The sequence below is a fragment of the Lactuca saligna genome, chromosome 4, assembly GCF_052625555.1.
Source record: "Lactuca saligna cultivar CGN05327 chromosome 4, ASM5262555v1, whole genome shotgun sequence".
In the NCBI taxonomy this organism is placed as follows: domain Eukaryota; kingdom Viridiplantae; phylum Streptophyta; class Magnoliopsida; order Asterales; family Asteraceae; genus Lactuca; species Lactuca saligna.
Genome location: NC_136420.1, coordinates 89,888,396 through 89,906,267, shown reverse-complemented (window position 1 = coordinate 89,906,267; position 17,872 = coordinate 89,888,396). Strand labels below are relative to the sequence as shown.

The window sequence follows — 17,872 nt, the reverse complement described above, 5'->3', positions numbered from 1 at the left end:
AGGTCCACACCAAAATTTAAGATTAAGATAAAGTTGATTCTTTCAATTGGGACTTGGTTTCTATACTCACTGCCATCTTGTTGTATGTAATGTAATCTTCTCTCGCACAATGTGGAAGCGAACCTTCACCTCCGTGATGCTAGAAACACAAGCACTGCTGACTTCAGTATCCTGTATAATTAAGTTTAGCGATTGTGTGTGTAATTTAAGCCTGGAACGGAACAGTTTTAAAAAAAGCTTTCATAACTAAGAAATTTTAGCGTTTTCCAATAAAGGAAAACCCTTCCAGAAATTCTCGATAGCCAAGGGAGACCCAAGGCCAAAGAGGGGGTTTGGAAATAGTTTTCAACCAGCAATTGACGCGCCTCGGTTATTACCTCATTAGCTGCGTCATTGCCCCAAGCGCAAAGATACTTCTAAAAGACGCCCACCCCACCTTTTATCCTAACCCTCTCCTTCAGCAGCCTCTGCATTTCTACCGATGTGGGATTAACAAGGTTCTCTAATTTCTCCCTCTATAATACATAAGTGCATCCCTGCTCACTACAAAAAAGCTCAATATGATTTCTTCTTGGCCAAGCTCCAACACACAAAAAAAGCTTCCCTGCCCACTACTGAAAAAATAGATAGATTTGACCGGTTTCTCCCAAACCGGAGTCAATCTAGTCTGATCCGGTTTTTGTATAAATTTATTTATTTTCCTGTTTTAAATTAGTTAAACTTTATGCGTGTAAGTTACCTAATTTATCCGATCCAAAAATGCTGAATTTAACATGCTATGTTATATTATTTTTTACATCCTGATCAAATACAAGAAAGGTGATACCAATTTGGAATTATCAATGTCTTTGTTTAATAATCAAAATATTGATACATTTTCTGGATGAAAAAAAAAAACCCTGAAAGTTAAAGAGGGTCCGTTTCCACTTTCCACCTCTAGTCAAAGTTGTATTTCAAAATAACGTTAAAATAATATTTGGTGGGCCATGAGGTGGTTGCTGCTTTCTTTCTGCGAGTGTGATGTCTCCGCCTCCCCTTCATCTATAACTCTATAAGACAAGCTCGCTTTTGTTAAATTCAATATCTTTGAATCAACCGCCGGAAGCTTGAAAAATGGCTGACAAAGAAGGAGAAAAACATGTGGAGGAAGGGAAAATCCCACTTCTCACTCCCTACAAAATGGGTAAATTCGAGCTTTCTCACAGGTGGTTTATGTTCTTTTGTTGTCTGAATTCATTAAGTTGAAAATTACCTGATTCGTTAGTGTGTGTTGTGTTATGTTAACTTATACAGAGTTGTTTTGGCACCTCTAACAAGGCAAAGATCCTATGGGAATGTCCCTCAGCCACATGCAATCTTATATTACTCACAAAGAACAACAAAAGGAGGCCTTCTTATTGCAGAAGCCACTGGTGTTTCCGACACTGCCCAAGGGTATGAAAATTGCAATATTTCCCATTCTTGACAAATTATAAACTTAAAAATTACATGTTTGCCCATTGTGTCATCATATTAATTACTTGTTATGTCACTGGTTTTGATTCACGAGATTTCTTTTTTGGTCATTTTTGAGAGTATGTAATGTAACACATTCTATAATAATAGTCAAAACAAATTTCATAAAACTTAGTGCTCTGTTAAACTAAGTAACAACTTTTTCCAATTTAAAGTTAAAACAATCGCTTTCAACATTGTTCCATCATTATCACATATGGTTAAACGCAAGAAATAACAATTTTCACTTATTATGTCCATTATTTTGCTTTGCAAGATTTCCTTATTTTGACATCATTGGAGGGTATTTAAGATAATTGACTAATGGTCAAACAATTAAAAGTTTATTGTTTATGATGGAGAGAATAGTTTTGTTGATAAACACATTTGTTTATGTTTAAGGTATCCAGAAACACCGGGTATATGGACAAAAGAACAAGTAGAGGCATGGAAACCAATTGTGGATGCTGTTCATGAAAAAGGCGGAATCTTTTTCTGTCAAATTTGGCATGTCGGAAGGGTTTCAAATACGGGTATATTATCTGTCCTTTAATTTATGATTGGGTTAAATGTAAGAAACCAGTCCAATTGATTTGTTGCTTTTTCCAGCAATCTAGCCTTCCTCAATATATACAATTGCAATGGTCATTATGTCATCTTTCAACTCCATTTTAAATTCTCGATCTTTTGAACAGGTTTTCAGCCAAATGGACAAGCCCCAATATCTTCCACAGAAAAAGAAATATTTCCTCAATTACGAAGCAATGGCATTGATGTTGCACAATTTTCAACTCCAAGGAAGCTGACTACAGAGGAGATTCCACTTGTTGTTAATGATTTCAGAATTGCTGCAAGAAATGCAATTGAAGCTGGTAAGATGATTACCTTTATATATAAAATGTAACTTTGTTGAAACAAAATGTGCACTGTGCAACCACATTTCATTCAAGAAACAAAATATGCAACATCTTACCTATAACCTGTTTAATCTATTAAAATAAAATGTTAAAAAAAAAAAAAAGTATTGAAACATGGTTGCATAAATTAGCAAAAAATTGAAACATTTTTTGCATAAATTCGTCAAAAATGGTGAAACATTATTAAAAGATGGTAAAACCCTATCAAAAACCGAAGATCATAATTTACATTTTTCTATAACACATAGGTTTTGATGGAATTGAGATCCACGGCGCTCATGGTTACTTGATCGAGCAATTCATAAAAGACCAAGTAAACGACAGGACCGACAGATACGGCGGCTCTTTACAAAATCGTTGTCGATTCGCTCTGGAAATCGTCGAGGCGGTCGTCAACGAGATTGGACCGGACCGAGTCGGTATCCGACTCTCCCCGTTCACGGAGTTCATGGGAGCCGGGGATTCAAATCCAGAAGCTTTAGGTCTTTACATGGTGGAATCTTTGAACAAATATCAGATTATATATTGTCATATGGTGGAACCAAGGTGGAAAGTGGAAGGCGAAAACGTAGAAAGTCCACATAGTCTTGTCCCGATGAGAAAGGCGTTCAAGGGGACGTTTATTTCGGCCGGCGGGTATGAGATGGAAGACGGGAATACGGCGGTGGCGGAGAATCGGACGGATCTTGTTGCTTATGGTCGTTTGTTTTTGGCGAATCCGGATCTGCCGAAACGGTTTGAGATTAGGGCTCCGCTTAATAAGTACATCAGGGAGACATTTTATACCCATCATCCTGTTACTGGGTATACTGATTACCCGTTTCTTGAGACTAAGGTATAAGAAAGGCGCGAATTTACTAAAAATAAGGACTAGCGTGTGTGAAATTATCATTGTTATTTTGAATGGTTATTTAGTTGATGAACCGATGTAGGCAAATAAACGAATATGTACTATGTCGGTGTGACTTTATCATTGTTAAGGTATAGTGGTAAAACCACAGAGAAAGTAAAAGAGAGAAATGTCAAGTGTGTTCTCATTATTATGAACTAATGGTTATATATATATATATAGGTATAGTGGTAAAACCACAGAGAAAGTAAAAGAGAGAAATGTCAAGTGTGTTCTCATTATTATGAACTAATGGTTATATATATATATATATATATATATATATATATATATATATATATATATATATATATATATATATATATATATATATATATATATATATATATATATATATATATATTGGTAAAACCACAGAGAAAGTAAAAGAGAGAAATGTCAAGTGTGTTCTCATTATTATGAACTAATGGTTATATATATATATATATATATATATATATATATATATATATATATATATATATATATATATATATATATATATATATATATATATATATATATATATATATATATATATATAGTGGTAAAACCACAGAGAAAGTAAAAGAGAGAAATGTCAAGTGTGTTCTCATTATTATGAACTAATGGTTATATATATATATATATATATATATATATATATATATATATATATATATATATATATATATATATATATATATATATATATATATTCTAGATCAAATAAGAAGGAAATTTTTGGTAGGAATGTATGAAATTTTTTATATGCATATTTTATTAGCAAAAATTGAAATAAATCATTAGATGATTCAAATGTAAGATGATTCACAAGAAAAAATTCCGAAAAAAAACACTTTCATGATTCATTTTTAGATAAATAAAGAAAAAAATTCACTTTTGTAACAATTTTAGTGAATATCATCAAAATCATCATAAAAATGAATCATCGAAATGTTTTTTCGAGATTTTTTTTTTGGTGAATCATATTATTATTGATTCATTTGGTGATTCATATGTTTTTTTGGCCAAAAAAATAAGTCGAAAAAAAATTTTGTTACCTTCCTACCAAAAAAAAATTCTTACCGGATCTATATCATATATATATATATATATATATATATATATATATATATATATATATATATAATAAAGAGAGAGAAAGAGAAAGAGTGTCAACAATAAAGTCAACAGATTAACTCTCTAATAAAATCTATAACTAATACACACTTAACTAACAACTAACTAACATCTTAACATCCCCTCAAGCGAAACAACGAAACAGAAGGTAGGATGTGAAGCTTTGATCGAAGATGTATGAATCTTGAAGCAGATAATCCCTTTGTTAGAATGTTTGCAATTTGTCAAACAGTAGGAACATAAAATATTCGTAAACTCTGAGACAACACCATATCCCGAACAAAATGGATATCTATCTCGATATGTTTAGATCTTTGATGAAAAACGAGATTAGCAACGATATATGTGGCTCCAAGATTATCACACCAAAGTGTAGGCGGAGAAGAAACAGACAACTGTAATTCTTGAATTAAAGACATAAGCCATCGGATTTTTGTAGCTATATGAGCAAGAGCCCGATAATCGGCCTCTAGCCACTATATGTTGTTTCTTTGAGCTCCATTTGATAACATTGGAACCAATAAAAACACAAAAACTACTCATGGACCTCCTATCATGTAACATCCCAAGTCAGAATCAAGAGTTCAGGGGGTAAAGTGTAAGTTTGGAAAAGAGGAACTCGGCAAGTGGGAGCTGCAACTCGTCGAGTCTAAGCGTGTGTCGGGAACATGTTAAGTGACCAAACTCGCCGAGTCGGAGGTTGGACTCGACGAGTCCGTGCTGGAATGAGAAACCCTAATTCCTAGGGTTTGCACCCTATTTAAAGAATAATATGCCTTAATTTCAGCCTCTATCTTCCCTGAGTGTTCCAGAGAAACCCTATATCGTGAGAGACTCTTGGAAGAAGAAATTGGTGAAGAAAATTTGAAGGGATTGGAGGATAGCATCAAGAGAGCTTGTGGATCTGCAGTCTACATCAGTTTAGACTCATCTCCAAGGTAAGAGGACCTTACCTTAAGCTATTTCCTTGTTATTTCATCCATGGTGTGTGATTTGGCGTTCTTTAGCATGGTTGGGATCCATTTCGGGTATAGAGACTAGATCTGAGGTTGCAACTTCAGATCTAGGTTGGTTTGGAGCCATGAGATCATAAAGTGATAGCTTTGGGGCGTGATTGAGAGTGTCCTTGCCTTAAACCTTCATTTTTAGCTTGTTGGAGCTTGTTGAGCCTTGCATGCATATAAAGTTGGAAACTTTACGTGTGAAACTGGCCCTAGGAGTCCAGATCTATGTATTGGAAGCAATGGAATGGCTTGTGATCGTATGAATGAAGATGTCACGAATGGACTCGGCAAGTCTAGGAGATGACTCGGCGAGTCGGGCTAAGGATCAGACTTTGAGTCGCGTAGTAACTTGGCGAGTCGCATGGGTGACTCGGCGAGGAGTATGATGATGAGCTTGGACTCGGCGAGTTGGAAGAACAACTCGGCGAGTCTGTTGAAGATTGCCTTGGACTCGGCGAGTATGTTCTTGGACTCGGCGAGTCAGGTCGTGAAGTCCTAATCTTTTTTGGTTGAGCTGTGAATCGGTGAGTCGAGGGATGACTCAGTAAATTGAGCAGGAAGGGACTCAGAGCTTATTAGACTCGACGAGTCTTGGGGAAACTCGGCGAGTTGAGTTGTGGCATGGGAGTTTCTAAGCATAGGAACTCGACAAGTCAACGGGTTGACTCGGCGAGTAGGGTCAACCAGGAAGGTTGACTTTGACTGAGGACTTTGACTTGGACCAAGGGTTAACTAGTTTGACTTCCAAGGTGTAACGCCTGTGTTTTTGGGCTTTCCATTTTTAGCAATGTGATATTCTAGGTTAACCTTTGTAACCCGTTTTGAAATAATATAAGTGTATTGTTTGAGTATTATGTGTTTTGTGCTTAATTGCTTAATTATGTGGTTTGATTAATTAAGAATAAAAATAAGCGTCAAAATTTAAGTGTAAAATAAACTTGATATCTTTAGATAATGTTGCACTAGTTGAAACAAGGTTTCCGAAGATATAAAAAATGCCGAAATCCGATTTATAACGAGGAAGTTATGACCTGTCGAAGTTTCGCGACAGAACCGGCAACGCTGATTAACGTAAAAAGTGAAATTTACGTTAGAGCGATATTTAGCCTTAGTGATCTAAACGAGAATCGAAGATCTCGTTGTTAGTATCAAAGCGATAAAAAGTTAGGCGAGAACGGGCGTCAAATGAAGAAGTTATGAATTTATAACGAAATTTTCTGTCTCGGCCTATTAAAAATAAATAATAAAAATAAAATCAAAATTAGCCGACGGAGTCTAAACGAAAGTTGTAGAGCGTAGTCTCACCTTCACGTGGATATAAAGAACGTCGAAAACGGAGTTCGTATGAAGGAGATATGAATTTTCGAAGTTTATTAAATAATTTATAATTAAATTTAATTATTAAATACCGGCCTTATCCGAAGACGAGTCACCAGACTCATCCAGAGAACGCCCAGCGTACTCGAGTACGCCCCGCGTACAACCAAAGTGTCGACACTTCGGATGACGCATTTCGGAGCCTGTACGCCCAGCGTACAGGCGTACGCCCCGCGTACTCCGAGGCATCAGCCTCCTATAAATAGGATGCGAGGGGTCCGAGTATTCTTGCTAATTTCTTCTCCTCTTTGTTCCGAAGCTCTGCGTTTTTACCCCCGAAGCCACCCTGAAGCCCCGGTATCATTCCCGAGTCCCGAAGCGAGTCCCAAGATCCCAAAGATCCCGAGAAGTGCGGTTTCCGAGCCGAAGCTCTGCCCACGAGAAGTTCGATTTTCGTAGAGATCTTCCAGATCTGCTGAGGATTACGACTTCTGCAAGCCGTAGTGCTGTCCGATCATCTTCTGATCAAGTGAGTGTGTAGTTACTTTCTTCTAACGCATAATTATGAAGTATTTTATACGAAATACGTGTTATGTGTATAGTTTTGTTGTTATGTACGTGAATGTATATTCACTCTCTTTAATCTCATAGATCCGATTTGTTTTCTATGAAATACGTGTTATGTGGGTATGCCTCATCTGTTATGTGGAATATATATTGAATGAAAATGATATACAGGTTTTAAACTATGTATAAAAATGTATATTTTTATCTACTAATATGTTAGGTAGAACATGGGTAGATAGTTGGTGTGTAATAAACAGATGAGAGGCCTCGATGTTGTTGTTGTTGTTGACCTAATTATTCAGCGGAGTATGGATAACGACCATAGACTCCTTCTAGACAGTCTCGTGGAACGCTAGCAGGTTCATAACCTGTAGGTGTTGTGAACGATGTGTTCACCGGTGTACTCTATCCCCCTCATGGTTGCCTTAGGATATCTATTGTTGAGGAAACCCCTTGGCTGTAATGTCCGTCCCGATGAAAATCCTAGATTAGGTCCCTTGAGATAGATGTTGTTTTAGGGACGTAAAGTGAGGATAACAGGAATGGGTAATCGGGATAGTGATTGGTTGGTGAAAATAAATATAATTTATTTATTGTGGGTTGAAAACCCTATATGCTCACCAGGCTCCCAAGCCTGACCCACTCAGTTTTATTTGTATTACAGGAAGTGGCGCAAGGGCGTAAGATGGACGAACCATCAATTGTATGCCCCACTTGTGCAAAGACTAATGTAGTAGTCATAAATTGGTGAAAACATTAGGAGATTGGATCAAGACTTACAATAAATTTTATATTGATAATCAGTTAAAATCAATACATGTCTTAAAACTAACCACAAGAAAGAAGGTGATTCAAAGCTAAATGGGAGTGTTTTCATTCTCTTGATTTACAATCATGTTTAATTGTTTGTTTTAGTTTTTAGTTCTTTGAGTAGTTAATTTAAGTTAATTTAAACTTGCAAAATCAGATAAAACCCCTTATTTTAGTTGTTTTTTTTAGTTTAACTTATAGTAGTTATTTTATTAATTAAAATTCCGTTATCAGTGTTCGACATCCAACTTACTTTACTATTCTATAATTCAGTTAGGCATATTGCCTAAGTACGTTTTAGCTAGTTAAGTTTTGTTAGGATTATAAATTTAAAACTAGTAGATATATAACATCAGGTAACTTCTAAAGTTGAGAGTTTGGAAATCATATTATACTCTTAACAAAATCACATTGATAATGTTCTTTTGGGTACTAAAGGAGGTTTTTGAAGAAGAGAAAGAAGACTCGTTAAGGCTCTTGTTTTTTTATAAGAAATGTTTTAATATGTATGTAATATTTTTGATTCCCTTCTAAAAAGTATATATATATATATATATATATATATATATATATATATATATATATATATAAAAGATCATCTGTTATATCCGTCACTAACCACTATAATGGTGGATGTCACATTATCATCGTTAACTACCATTAAACCTATGGGATACCCACCATTACCACTCTATTTTATATCATTTTTTTAATTTAAAAATACAATAAAATACAACTTTAAAATAAATAAATAAAAACATAGAATTTTTTTACTAGTTTTTCATTCAATAAAGAAACATTACATTAATATAAAAAACTATATTACTTAATTAACCTAGAATTAAAAATAATATATATATATATATATATATATATATATATATATATATATATATATATATATATATATATATATGGGGATAGGGAATATACATTACAGCCCCACCTAAGCTTAGGTACTAAACCTCTAAAAAAATATTGTTTTAACATGCTAAATATGCCCGGTTTGGTTTCACTTGGTAAATATATCATCCTCCATAACATTTCTTTCTTTCATTATTGTTTTACCATCTTTGTTTACTTTCCTCAATTATCGTTTATTACTTCACCCAAGTGAACATTACTAAACCCTAAACCTAAACCCTAAACCCTAAACCGTAAACCTAAACCCTAATCCCTAAATCTAAACCTTAAACCCTAAACCCTAAACCCTAAACCCTAAACTTAAACCCTAAACCCTAAACCCTATTGTGTCGATCTTGAATTTACATCTTGAAGTATTAACCGTCAATCCATTAACCGTAATCTTTTTATAGGAAAACAATGTATTTTCAAGAGGTTTAGTACCTAAGCTTAGGTAGGGCTGTAATGTATATTCCCTTTTCCCTATATATATAACAAAAAAAACTAATCTTCGTTCATGTTAAGTTGGTACAAATGCTCCACAACATCTTCTCGAAGATTGAAACACGTTTCACTGTTATGAATTTCAACAACTTGTGCTAAAAATTCAGTCGTTCCGGGTACGCACTCTTCAATCGGGATGACAACATCGTCCGGATCATATGTGCAAATCGTTTGGTCTTGATTTTCAATAATCATATTATGGATTATAATAATACATGCTTGGGCCATTCGTTTAATTCTATCTTTCTCCTAGAGTTGTGTAGTGTATTTCACTACATGTTATTTCTGCTTGAAAACTCCAAATGCCCTCCTGGTATCCTTTCTCACTAATTCCTGCCTTTTTGTGAACAAATTTTCATTTTCAAGTTGAGGAACTGAGTATGCTTTCATCACTGTAGAATAATCATGTTGTATTACATCACAAAGGTAGTAACCATATTTGTACGAGTGCTTGTTCACTATAAATGACATATCAGGTGCTTTGTCGGTCCAAACGTCGTTGAAAAAAGGAGTCTGACCAAGAACATTAATGTTGTTGTTAGACCCCGCAACTCCGAAGAATGAATGCCTTATCCACAGATCTTGAGATGCAATCGCTGCTAGTATTATACCTGGTTCACTTATATCACATCGATTAAATTGACTGGGTAATGCAGTTGGACATTTTTCCCAAGCCACATGCATACAATCTAGACTACCAAGCATACCCAAAAATCTATGTCTTTCTTCATGAGCCAAATATAATCTCTCAATATCACATAGAGTAGGTTTACACAAATATTCTTTATGAAAAACCTAATACACATATGCACAAAACCAATATATACAATCAATTATGGTCCTCTCGAACACTTTCAAGTACTCATCAGCCGCATCAAAGGTTATACCGTATCCCAAATACCTAAATGCAACTACACATTTTTGTATACTACTAAAACCCATTTTTCCTCTAGCATCGGTTTTTTCTTTGAAAAAATCATAATGGACATCCAAAGTATTACTAATACGTAAAAATATAATCTTATTTAGATGGGAGCGACGTTCGAACGAGTCATCAATTGTAAAGACAATTATCGGCAAAATAATCACGTACCAATAAGTCGTGTGCGACTTGATGATCTCGATTGGCGACTGCTCTTGAACGCGAAACATTCAAACTTTCTTCATCATGAATGTGTTGCACAACGTTGAAGAATCGAATCGAAATTCTTAAAGAAATTCATGTATATTTGTTCTTATAGATAGAGAGTATATAGGATGGATTAAGTGTATAGGTTGTTAAATTGTTGTGTCTATATATAGGTAATGTTTTTATATTGAAAAACATATTATCAAAATTATGACCCTTGAACGATCAAGCAAGCCAATTGATCATTTAGGTTCGTCGTCGACAACACGAATGAGTTCGACCACACCCAACCACGAATGGACAGGATAGTGTGGACACCGCATTTTCGTGGCCATGTAGACTACAATAGGCTCCGTTGAGAGTATACCAGACGATCTAATATTTTTGTTTGTTATTTAAGCATTGTTCAACCTGTTTTGAAAATCAATATATTCGATCTCGTATTTATAAGACATATTTTCTAGTCTTGAATATTTTGGAATGTAACCGATACTTTATAATTTTCTTTTAAATATAAATTTTTTATTTTGTAAAAAATAGCTCAAAAAAAAAAATATTCCTATTTTATTTAGAACGTAAGAAATATTTATCAACTCCGAAAAAATTTTATTGGAAATCATTCTCATTGATATTGTCATTTTAAACCAATGTCCCAGTAACAAACTTGGTTGAGGTTTTGCCTTTAGAATGGATGTCCTAAATTCTAATTCGGGCATTAACGAATTTACCAACTTAATAATAATAACTTCTAACTAGTAATCGGTCGGTAAAAAAATATTATCGCTTTAAGACAGGTTGTAAAGTCAAGTGGCCAAAGTGATAGTCTTGGAACTTAGAGGCTACTACATGAAATATGAGAAAAAAGAACAAATATTTCACTAATGTCATTACGTAATCACTTGCGCAATGGAATCCAATTGATGCTATTCAATTTTAGTTTTTCTTACAGTTAATTATTTGAGTATTTGTTTGAATTTTAAAATAAATGATTTTCATCTCATAAAAAACAATTGTCTATTCGACATATATACGTTTTCATAAAGTAATAAAAAATACGTTGATTTTGCATATTAAATTCAAAACAACTTAAATGAAAATTAAATCGTATTTACTAACTAAGTTTAAATTATAAGGAAAAAGTAAGGCACGGAGCTTTTGGAAGCGTTTGGGAGCTTCTAGCTTTTAGCTTTTGACAAAACGCTCTAGTTTAAACAAAAAGCTTCGTTTGGCAGTACGAGCGTTTAGCTTTTAGTTTTATCAAAACGCTCCGATTCTAAAAGCTACTTCATGTAGCTTTTAACAAAACGCTCCGGAGCTTTTGAAATCAATTTCCATAATTACCCTTAAAAATATATTTATATACTTTTTTATTTTTAATCGATTGTCCTTTTATGTAATTTTATATATTTCAAAAGCTTCCAGCTCCTTTTGCCAAACATTCATATAACAAATAAAAGCTACAGCTTCCCGCTACCAGCTACACGCTACCAGCTACCCGCTACCAGCTAACCGCTACCCGCTTCCAGCTTAAGCTACTTTTGCCAAACACGCCCATAATATGAATTTGTTATTTAATATCAACATTCATTTTTTAGGACCCGCTAACATACAATATTATTCTGATCATAACTTGAATTTTCAACATTTTTTCGAATGATACTTTTTCGTCAATTCTGATACAGCCATTTTTAATACTCATTTTACTTAGTAATATAAGAAATCATAACAAATACATCACATAATTATTTATAATAATATATAAAATACCAAAATCTCATTTTAATTGAGAATGTTGTATAAAAATTATTATATTTATTTTATCTGAAAAGTTTTTCCTTTTTAGAAAAATAATTTGTATTTATAAATTTTTTCTGAAAAAATATTCATACTACAATTTTTTTTTGAAACCTTTTTTTTTACCTGATGAAATTTGTTAACAATTTTTATAAGCTTACACGGACAAATATTAGGCATCTCACATGGACAATCCCAGGGGCAAACTTACTATGTTGCACGGGATAGCATAGGATACTCTCAAATTTTCCCGTTAAATGTAAATTTTGTCGTATAAATCCGTGACAAATCCATTGGAAATCTGTCACGAATTCGTTGACAATCCATCACAAAGTCTGATAATTGTAAATTTATAGTAAATTTGTCGGTGATTTTGTGACAGAAACTACTTTCATAAATGAGTTTTTTCTAATAGTACAACCCTTAAATCTATGTAACCAATTTTCTTTATCCACCACCAGACAAATATGAAAGTTTCAAAAACAAGATTCAAGAACCAATGTCATCAGGTTTGTTTTTTAGAACCTAAGTTTGTTATAATTTTTACTTAAAAGTGAAACAAAGCAAACAATCGTCACCAACATCAACACTACTAGATTAAACATGAGCAAAAATATTAGTTTTGACTTCATTTTCAAAAATTCTTTTTGGTGCAGCATCTTTAACTCCTTGTGCATGTCATAAATAAAAATCATTTTATGTAATATGCATTTCTTAATGTAGTCAAGATCGAGTATTCGAACACTAGGCCTCTAAGCTCACGAATTTAATTGATCCTGGTTATACTTACACTTTTACCTTTTATTTTTATTTATATTTACATAATGAAGCCAAGTTGAATCGAGATCGCCAAAATTGAGTTGGTTATATTTATTTGTAAGCAACATGCTAACCGATTTCATACCGTCAAGAACTATATTTCTTTTAAATGTTTTTATTATGAGTGGTTTTTCTAAAAACTTCAATAAACATGAATGACTTTTAAAAAAAAATAGTTGTAGCTTATTAGATAAAGTTAAAAATCTAATGGTTGTTCTGAAAACCTACCTTTTAAATTTTATTAAATTGCATATGGTTTTTTGAATATTGATCGAATATATATATATATATATATATATATATATATATATATATATATATATATATATATATATATATATATATATATATATATATATATATATATATATATATATATATATATATAATGTAATAATTTTATAAAAGTGGGTAAGCATTACCATTGGAGTGCCTCTCAACCAGTCTTACCACCAAAATAAAAAGATATAAATCAGAATGTTTTCAGATTAAAAAAGACGATGTACAACCTAAAAACCCACATATGGATTGTCGCCTCATGACAAAAGGGTTTTTCCATATATTATATATATCTAAATAACATGTGAAAATAGTAGTAATTAAGTTTATAGGTCTTGTGTACTGATAAATTCACTATTGTGATTTGTTGATTTGTTGGCGACTTACTCACTTTAACCATACAAAATATATCAACTCTCACTTATTCAGTGTCTTTGTTTAATATACAAAACATCAAAGTGTTTTATGGAGAAAAACTGAAAGCTCAGGGGTCAAAGTTATAATATTTATCCTTCTCTCCTGAACTTCACTACATTCGGCACCTATAAAGAGCCCACTTCATTCTAGCTTCTGATATAACAATCTTTTAAATCGATATTTATTTAAATCATGGCCAATAAAGAACAAGTGGATGAAGGGAAGATCCCTCTTCTCACCCCCTACAAAATGAGTAAATTTGAGCTTTCTCATAGGTGTACTTTTCTCTTCTCTCATTTGTCTTTCTTTTTTGGGGTGCTTGCTTTTTTATAGTTTATGAACTGTGTTTCATTATATTGATTTTCCCTTAGAGTTTATGCAATTTATGTTCTTTTTTTAGGCTGAATCCATTATTTCTTTTGTGTATGTTACAGAGTTGTATTGGCACCTCTAACAAGGCAAAGATCATATGGGAATGTCCCTCAGCCACACGCAATCTTATATTACTCACAAAGAACAACAAAAGGAGGCCTTCTTATTTCAGAATCCACTGGAATTTCCGACACTGCCCAAGGGTATATAATAAATAAGACAATGAAAATCATTATTACTTGCTTCACAAACTTCAAACTTAAAAATTACCTGTTTGTCCATGATGTCATCATTATTACTTATTATGCCCATTGATTTTGCTTTAGAAGATTTCCTTATTTTATCATTCAAGACATTTATGTGCTCGATTAAAAATTGATTGTTGATGATGTGTTTGTTGTTGGTTAAGGTATGCAGAAGCACCAGGTATATGGACAAAGGAGCAAGTAGAGGCATGGAAACCAATTGTGGATGCTGTTCATGCAAAAGGAGGAATCTTTTTCTGTCAAATTTGGCATTGTGGAAGGGTTTCAAACACTGGTATACTATTCATCATCTCCCTTCGTGCAATTTACCATTCCTCGATATATTGATTTGCAATGGTTACTAAGTTGTCTTTTATGTCGACATGCTTTTAACCAACCTTTTAAATTCTTCATCTGTTGAGCAGATTTACAGCCAAATGGGCAAGCCCCAATTTCTTCCACAGACAAAAAACTATTTCCTCAACCACGAAGCAATGGCATTGATGTTGCACAATTTTCACCTCCAAGGAAGCTGACTATAGAGGAGATTCCGCTTGTTGTTAATGATTTCAAAGTTGCTGCAAGAAATGCAATTGAAGCTGGTAAGAATTATCGATTCTATGTCATAATACACACAGACGAAAAGGACATTAATGGTTAACTGAAAGAAGTGTTGAGATCGTTTCTTATTTTTATAAAACATATAGGTTTTGATGGAGTTGAGATCTCCGGTGCTCATGGTTACCTGATCGAGCAATTCATGAAAGACCAATTAAACGACCGGACTGACCAATACGGCGGCTCCTTACAAAACCGCTGCCGATTCGCTCTTGAAATCGTCGAGGCGATCGTGAACGAGATCGGACCGGACCGAGTCGGGATCCGACTATCCCCATTCGCACAGTTCATGGACGCTAGGGAATCGAATCCGGAAGCTTTAGGTCTTTACATGGCGGAATCTCTGAATAAATATGGGATTAACTATTGTCATATGGTGGAACCAAGGTGGAAAGCGGAAGGAAAAACCAGCGACAGTAAGTATAGTCTTGTCCCAATGAGAAAAGCGTTCAAGGGGACGTTTATTTCGGCCGGCGGGTATGAGATGAAAGACGGGAATACGGCGGTGGCGGAGAATCGGACGGATCTTGTTGCTTATGGTCGTTTGTTTTTGGCGAATCCGGATCTGCCGAAACGATTTGAGCTTAGGGCTCCGCTTAATAAGTATAATAGGGTGACGTTTTATACGTCGGATCCTGTTATTGGGTATACTGATTACCCGTTTCTTGAGACTAAGGCTTAAGCCCAATAGCCCATTCGAGTTTACTGATGGGAAAGGCACGAAAAATGCAAGATTCTGTAATAAATTTGCTAGATCATCGGTATAAACTAAGAACTTTATGGAGAGAAAAAAAAAAAAAAAAATGAGAGATAGTATGTTGTTATTTTAGTACTTCAATCTTAATTATTATGATCGTTGGAAAATTGGTAAATTTGCTGTAGTAATTGCCATTTTTTATGGGGAGTTAAGTTTGATTAATTAAAGATGGTGGAATTTATTTTATTTTATTTAAATAATAGGACTTTGATGGAAAAGGGAATACTGCAAATAGAATGGGATAAATCGTTGTTAGGTTTTAGTAATTGGTCAATGGGAGAGAATGAGAGAATGAGTTTTAAAAATTTGTCAATAGAAAGATTTAATTACTATGGAAAAAATAAGTCAGAGAAAAAAAAAAATGTAGTTTGACTGCTCTCATGTTGAGATTTGATCACCAATTGACAATTGTGATGCAAAAGAGATTTATCTAACCAAATTTTCATATCGTAATTACACATTACATACATGTAACAAAGCCAATATCAATCTCAACTCAATAATGAACAACCATAACATTATATTCAACAACTGCATCACCCAACAAATTAAATTTATAAGTTTTCGCAGTCGCTATTCCCCGAGCCATCCTAAAAACACCGGAACCACCAACAATCGGCATCTCACGGTACTCATGCAACACTGGATTCCTTCCCAAAAGACTAAGAGAGCTGCCATTAAAATCCCCATCACTAAAAGCAAAGTTCATTGTCATAAGAAACCCAATATCTTCCATCGAAGCTGATGCATAGAACCCCTGGGCCCGACCCACAACAGTTGAGTTGGGTTCAGGTCCAGAGGTAAGCATGTCGTCAGCCATGACCACACTGCCAAACCCTGTGAGGGTGTTGACTAAGCCAGTGTAGCCAGTCGGCTTAGCCACCCTCATGGCGGTTGGGCTATTGCCACTAACTATATCATGGAAGTAGAAGTGAAGTTTGGTCACCTTTTCTTGCATGGTGTCTAGACCTTTGAACCAATCTTGTACGGCTATAGGGTCTTGATTGATGCAATGCACAAAAGAGAAAGACAAGAGTACAATTGAGCATAGTGGTATTTGGATGTGGAATTTCCCCATATTTGTGTTTATGTGTTTATGGGTGTATTTTTTTGGTTCTTAAAATGAGAAAGACGATGATAAAATGTGGGTTGGTTGGACTTGTGTAAAAAGGTAGATATGACATTGAAGTAGTTGGTCAACTGCAACACTAATAAGACTCGAAAAGTTGAATGTCCAATTCCAGCATACTAATAACTTTATAATCAATTTGACACAAAATATTACTAAATAAAATGTTCTTTTATTATTGATTAGGTATGTAGCGATTTATGATTAACGATTTAAACATTATTTAACAAATGAACTCTACATCTTTCTACATCTTTACTGCTAAAACAGACACGCACCTAAATATGTTAATAGCTTTTAGAAAGAGAAAAAAGAAAAGTCTAACTTAATGACTTATGCACCATAATTAAAGAAGTTAAATCAATTATCAAATAAAGATCATTATGGGACAAGAGAAGTAATTAGGTATTTAAGTTGCACTATAAAATAATCGATCCTGCGATCAGTCACGAATAAAATGTCCTTAGAAGTCTACCAAGCTTCATTACAAAACTAATATCCAAAATTCAAATTAATTTTGTCTTTTTGAACAGAAAATGTAATATTAACCACATAACTCCAGTGGGAAGCTGGAAAAAGACTACAACAAACAATACAAGAGAACAAACAAAGGGAAACAAAACCAACGACAAGGGTAAATGGTCAGAAAAACTAAAATAAAAAGAGCTCTACCACAAGCAAATCAAGAAAGCAGAAAGCACCAGAATATCTTAGAATCACTTACCTAAATGTCAAAAATTGTGACAACTTATCATTTATCAAATCTAAAACCTAGAATTGATTCAT

The 17,872-nt window shown here is 33.9% G+C and overlaps 2 protein-coding genes, 1 non-coding gene and 1 pseudogene across 3 annotated transcripts; 2 read left to right on the top strand and 2 right to left on the bottom strand.

The window, feature by feature from the left end:
- Window positions 1-260: 260 nt before the first annotated feature.
- On the bottom strand, window positions 261-412 carry LOC145044374 (U4 spliceosomal RNA). Its single transcript, XR_013681329.1, has one exon. It is a non-coding gene; the product is annotated as a U4 spliceosomal RNA (small nuclear RNA).
- Window positions 413-1,049: 637 nt separating this feature from the next.
- On the top strand, window positions 1,050-3,458 carry LOC145042356 (putative 12-oxophytodienoate reductase 11). Its single transcript, XM_078990751.1, has 5 exons — window positions 1,050-1,205; window positions 1,294-1,434; window positions 1,897-2,027; window positions 2,190-2,366; window positions 2,660-3,458. The coding sequence occupies exons 1-5, from the start codon at window positions 1,114-1,116 to the stop codon at window positions 3,250-3,252; spliced, it is 1,134 nt and encodes a 377-aa protein (XP_078846877.1). The 5' UTR covers window positions 1,050-1,113; the 3' UTR covers window positions 3,253-3,458.
- Window positions 3,459-14,110: 10,652 nt separating this feature from the next.
- LOC145042353 (putative 12-oxophytodienoate reductase 11) lies at window positions 14,111-16,143 on the top strand. Its single transcript, XM_078990748.1, has 5 exons — window positions 14,111-14,240; window positions 14,400-14,540; window positions 14,747-14,877; window positions 15,008-15,184; window positions 15,290-16,143. Exons 1-5 carry the CDS (start codon window positions 14,158-14,160, stop codon window positions 15,880-15,882), a joined length of 1,125 nt encoding a protein of 374 aa, XP_078846874.1. The 5' UTR covers window positions 14,111-14,157; the 3' UTR covers window positions 15,883-16,143.
- Window positions 16,144-16,365: 222 nt separating this feature from the next.
- Window positions 16,366-17,079, bottom strand: LOC145042354 (dirigent protein 22 pseudogene; annotated as a pseudogene).
- Window positions 17,080-17,872: the final 793 nt, after the last annotated feature.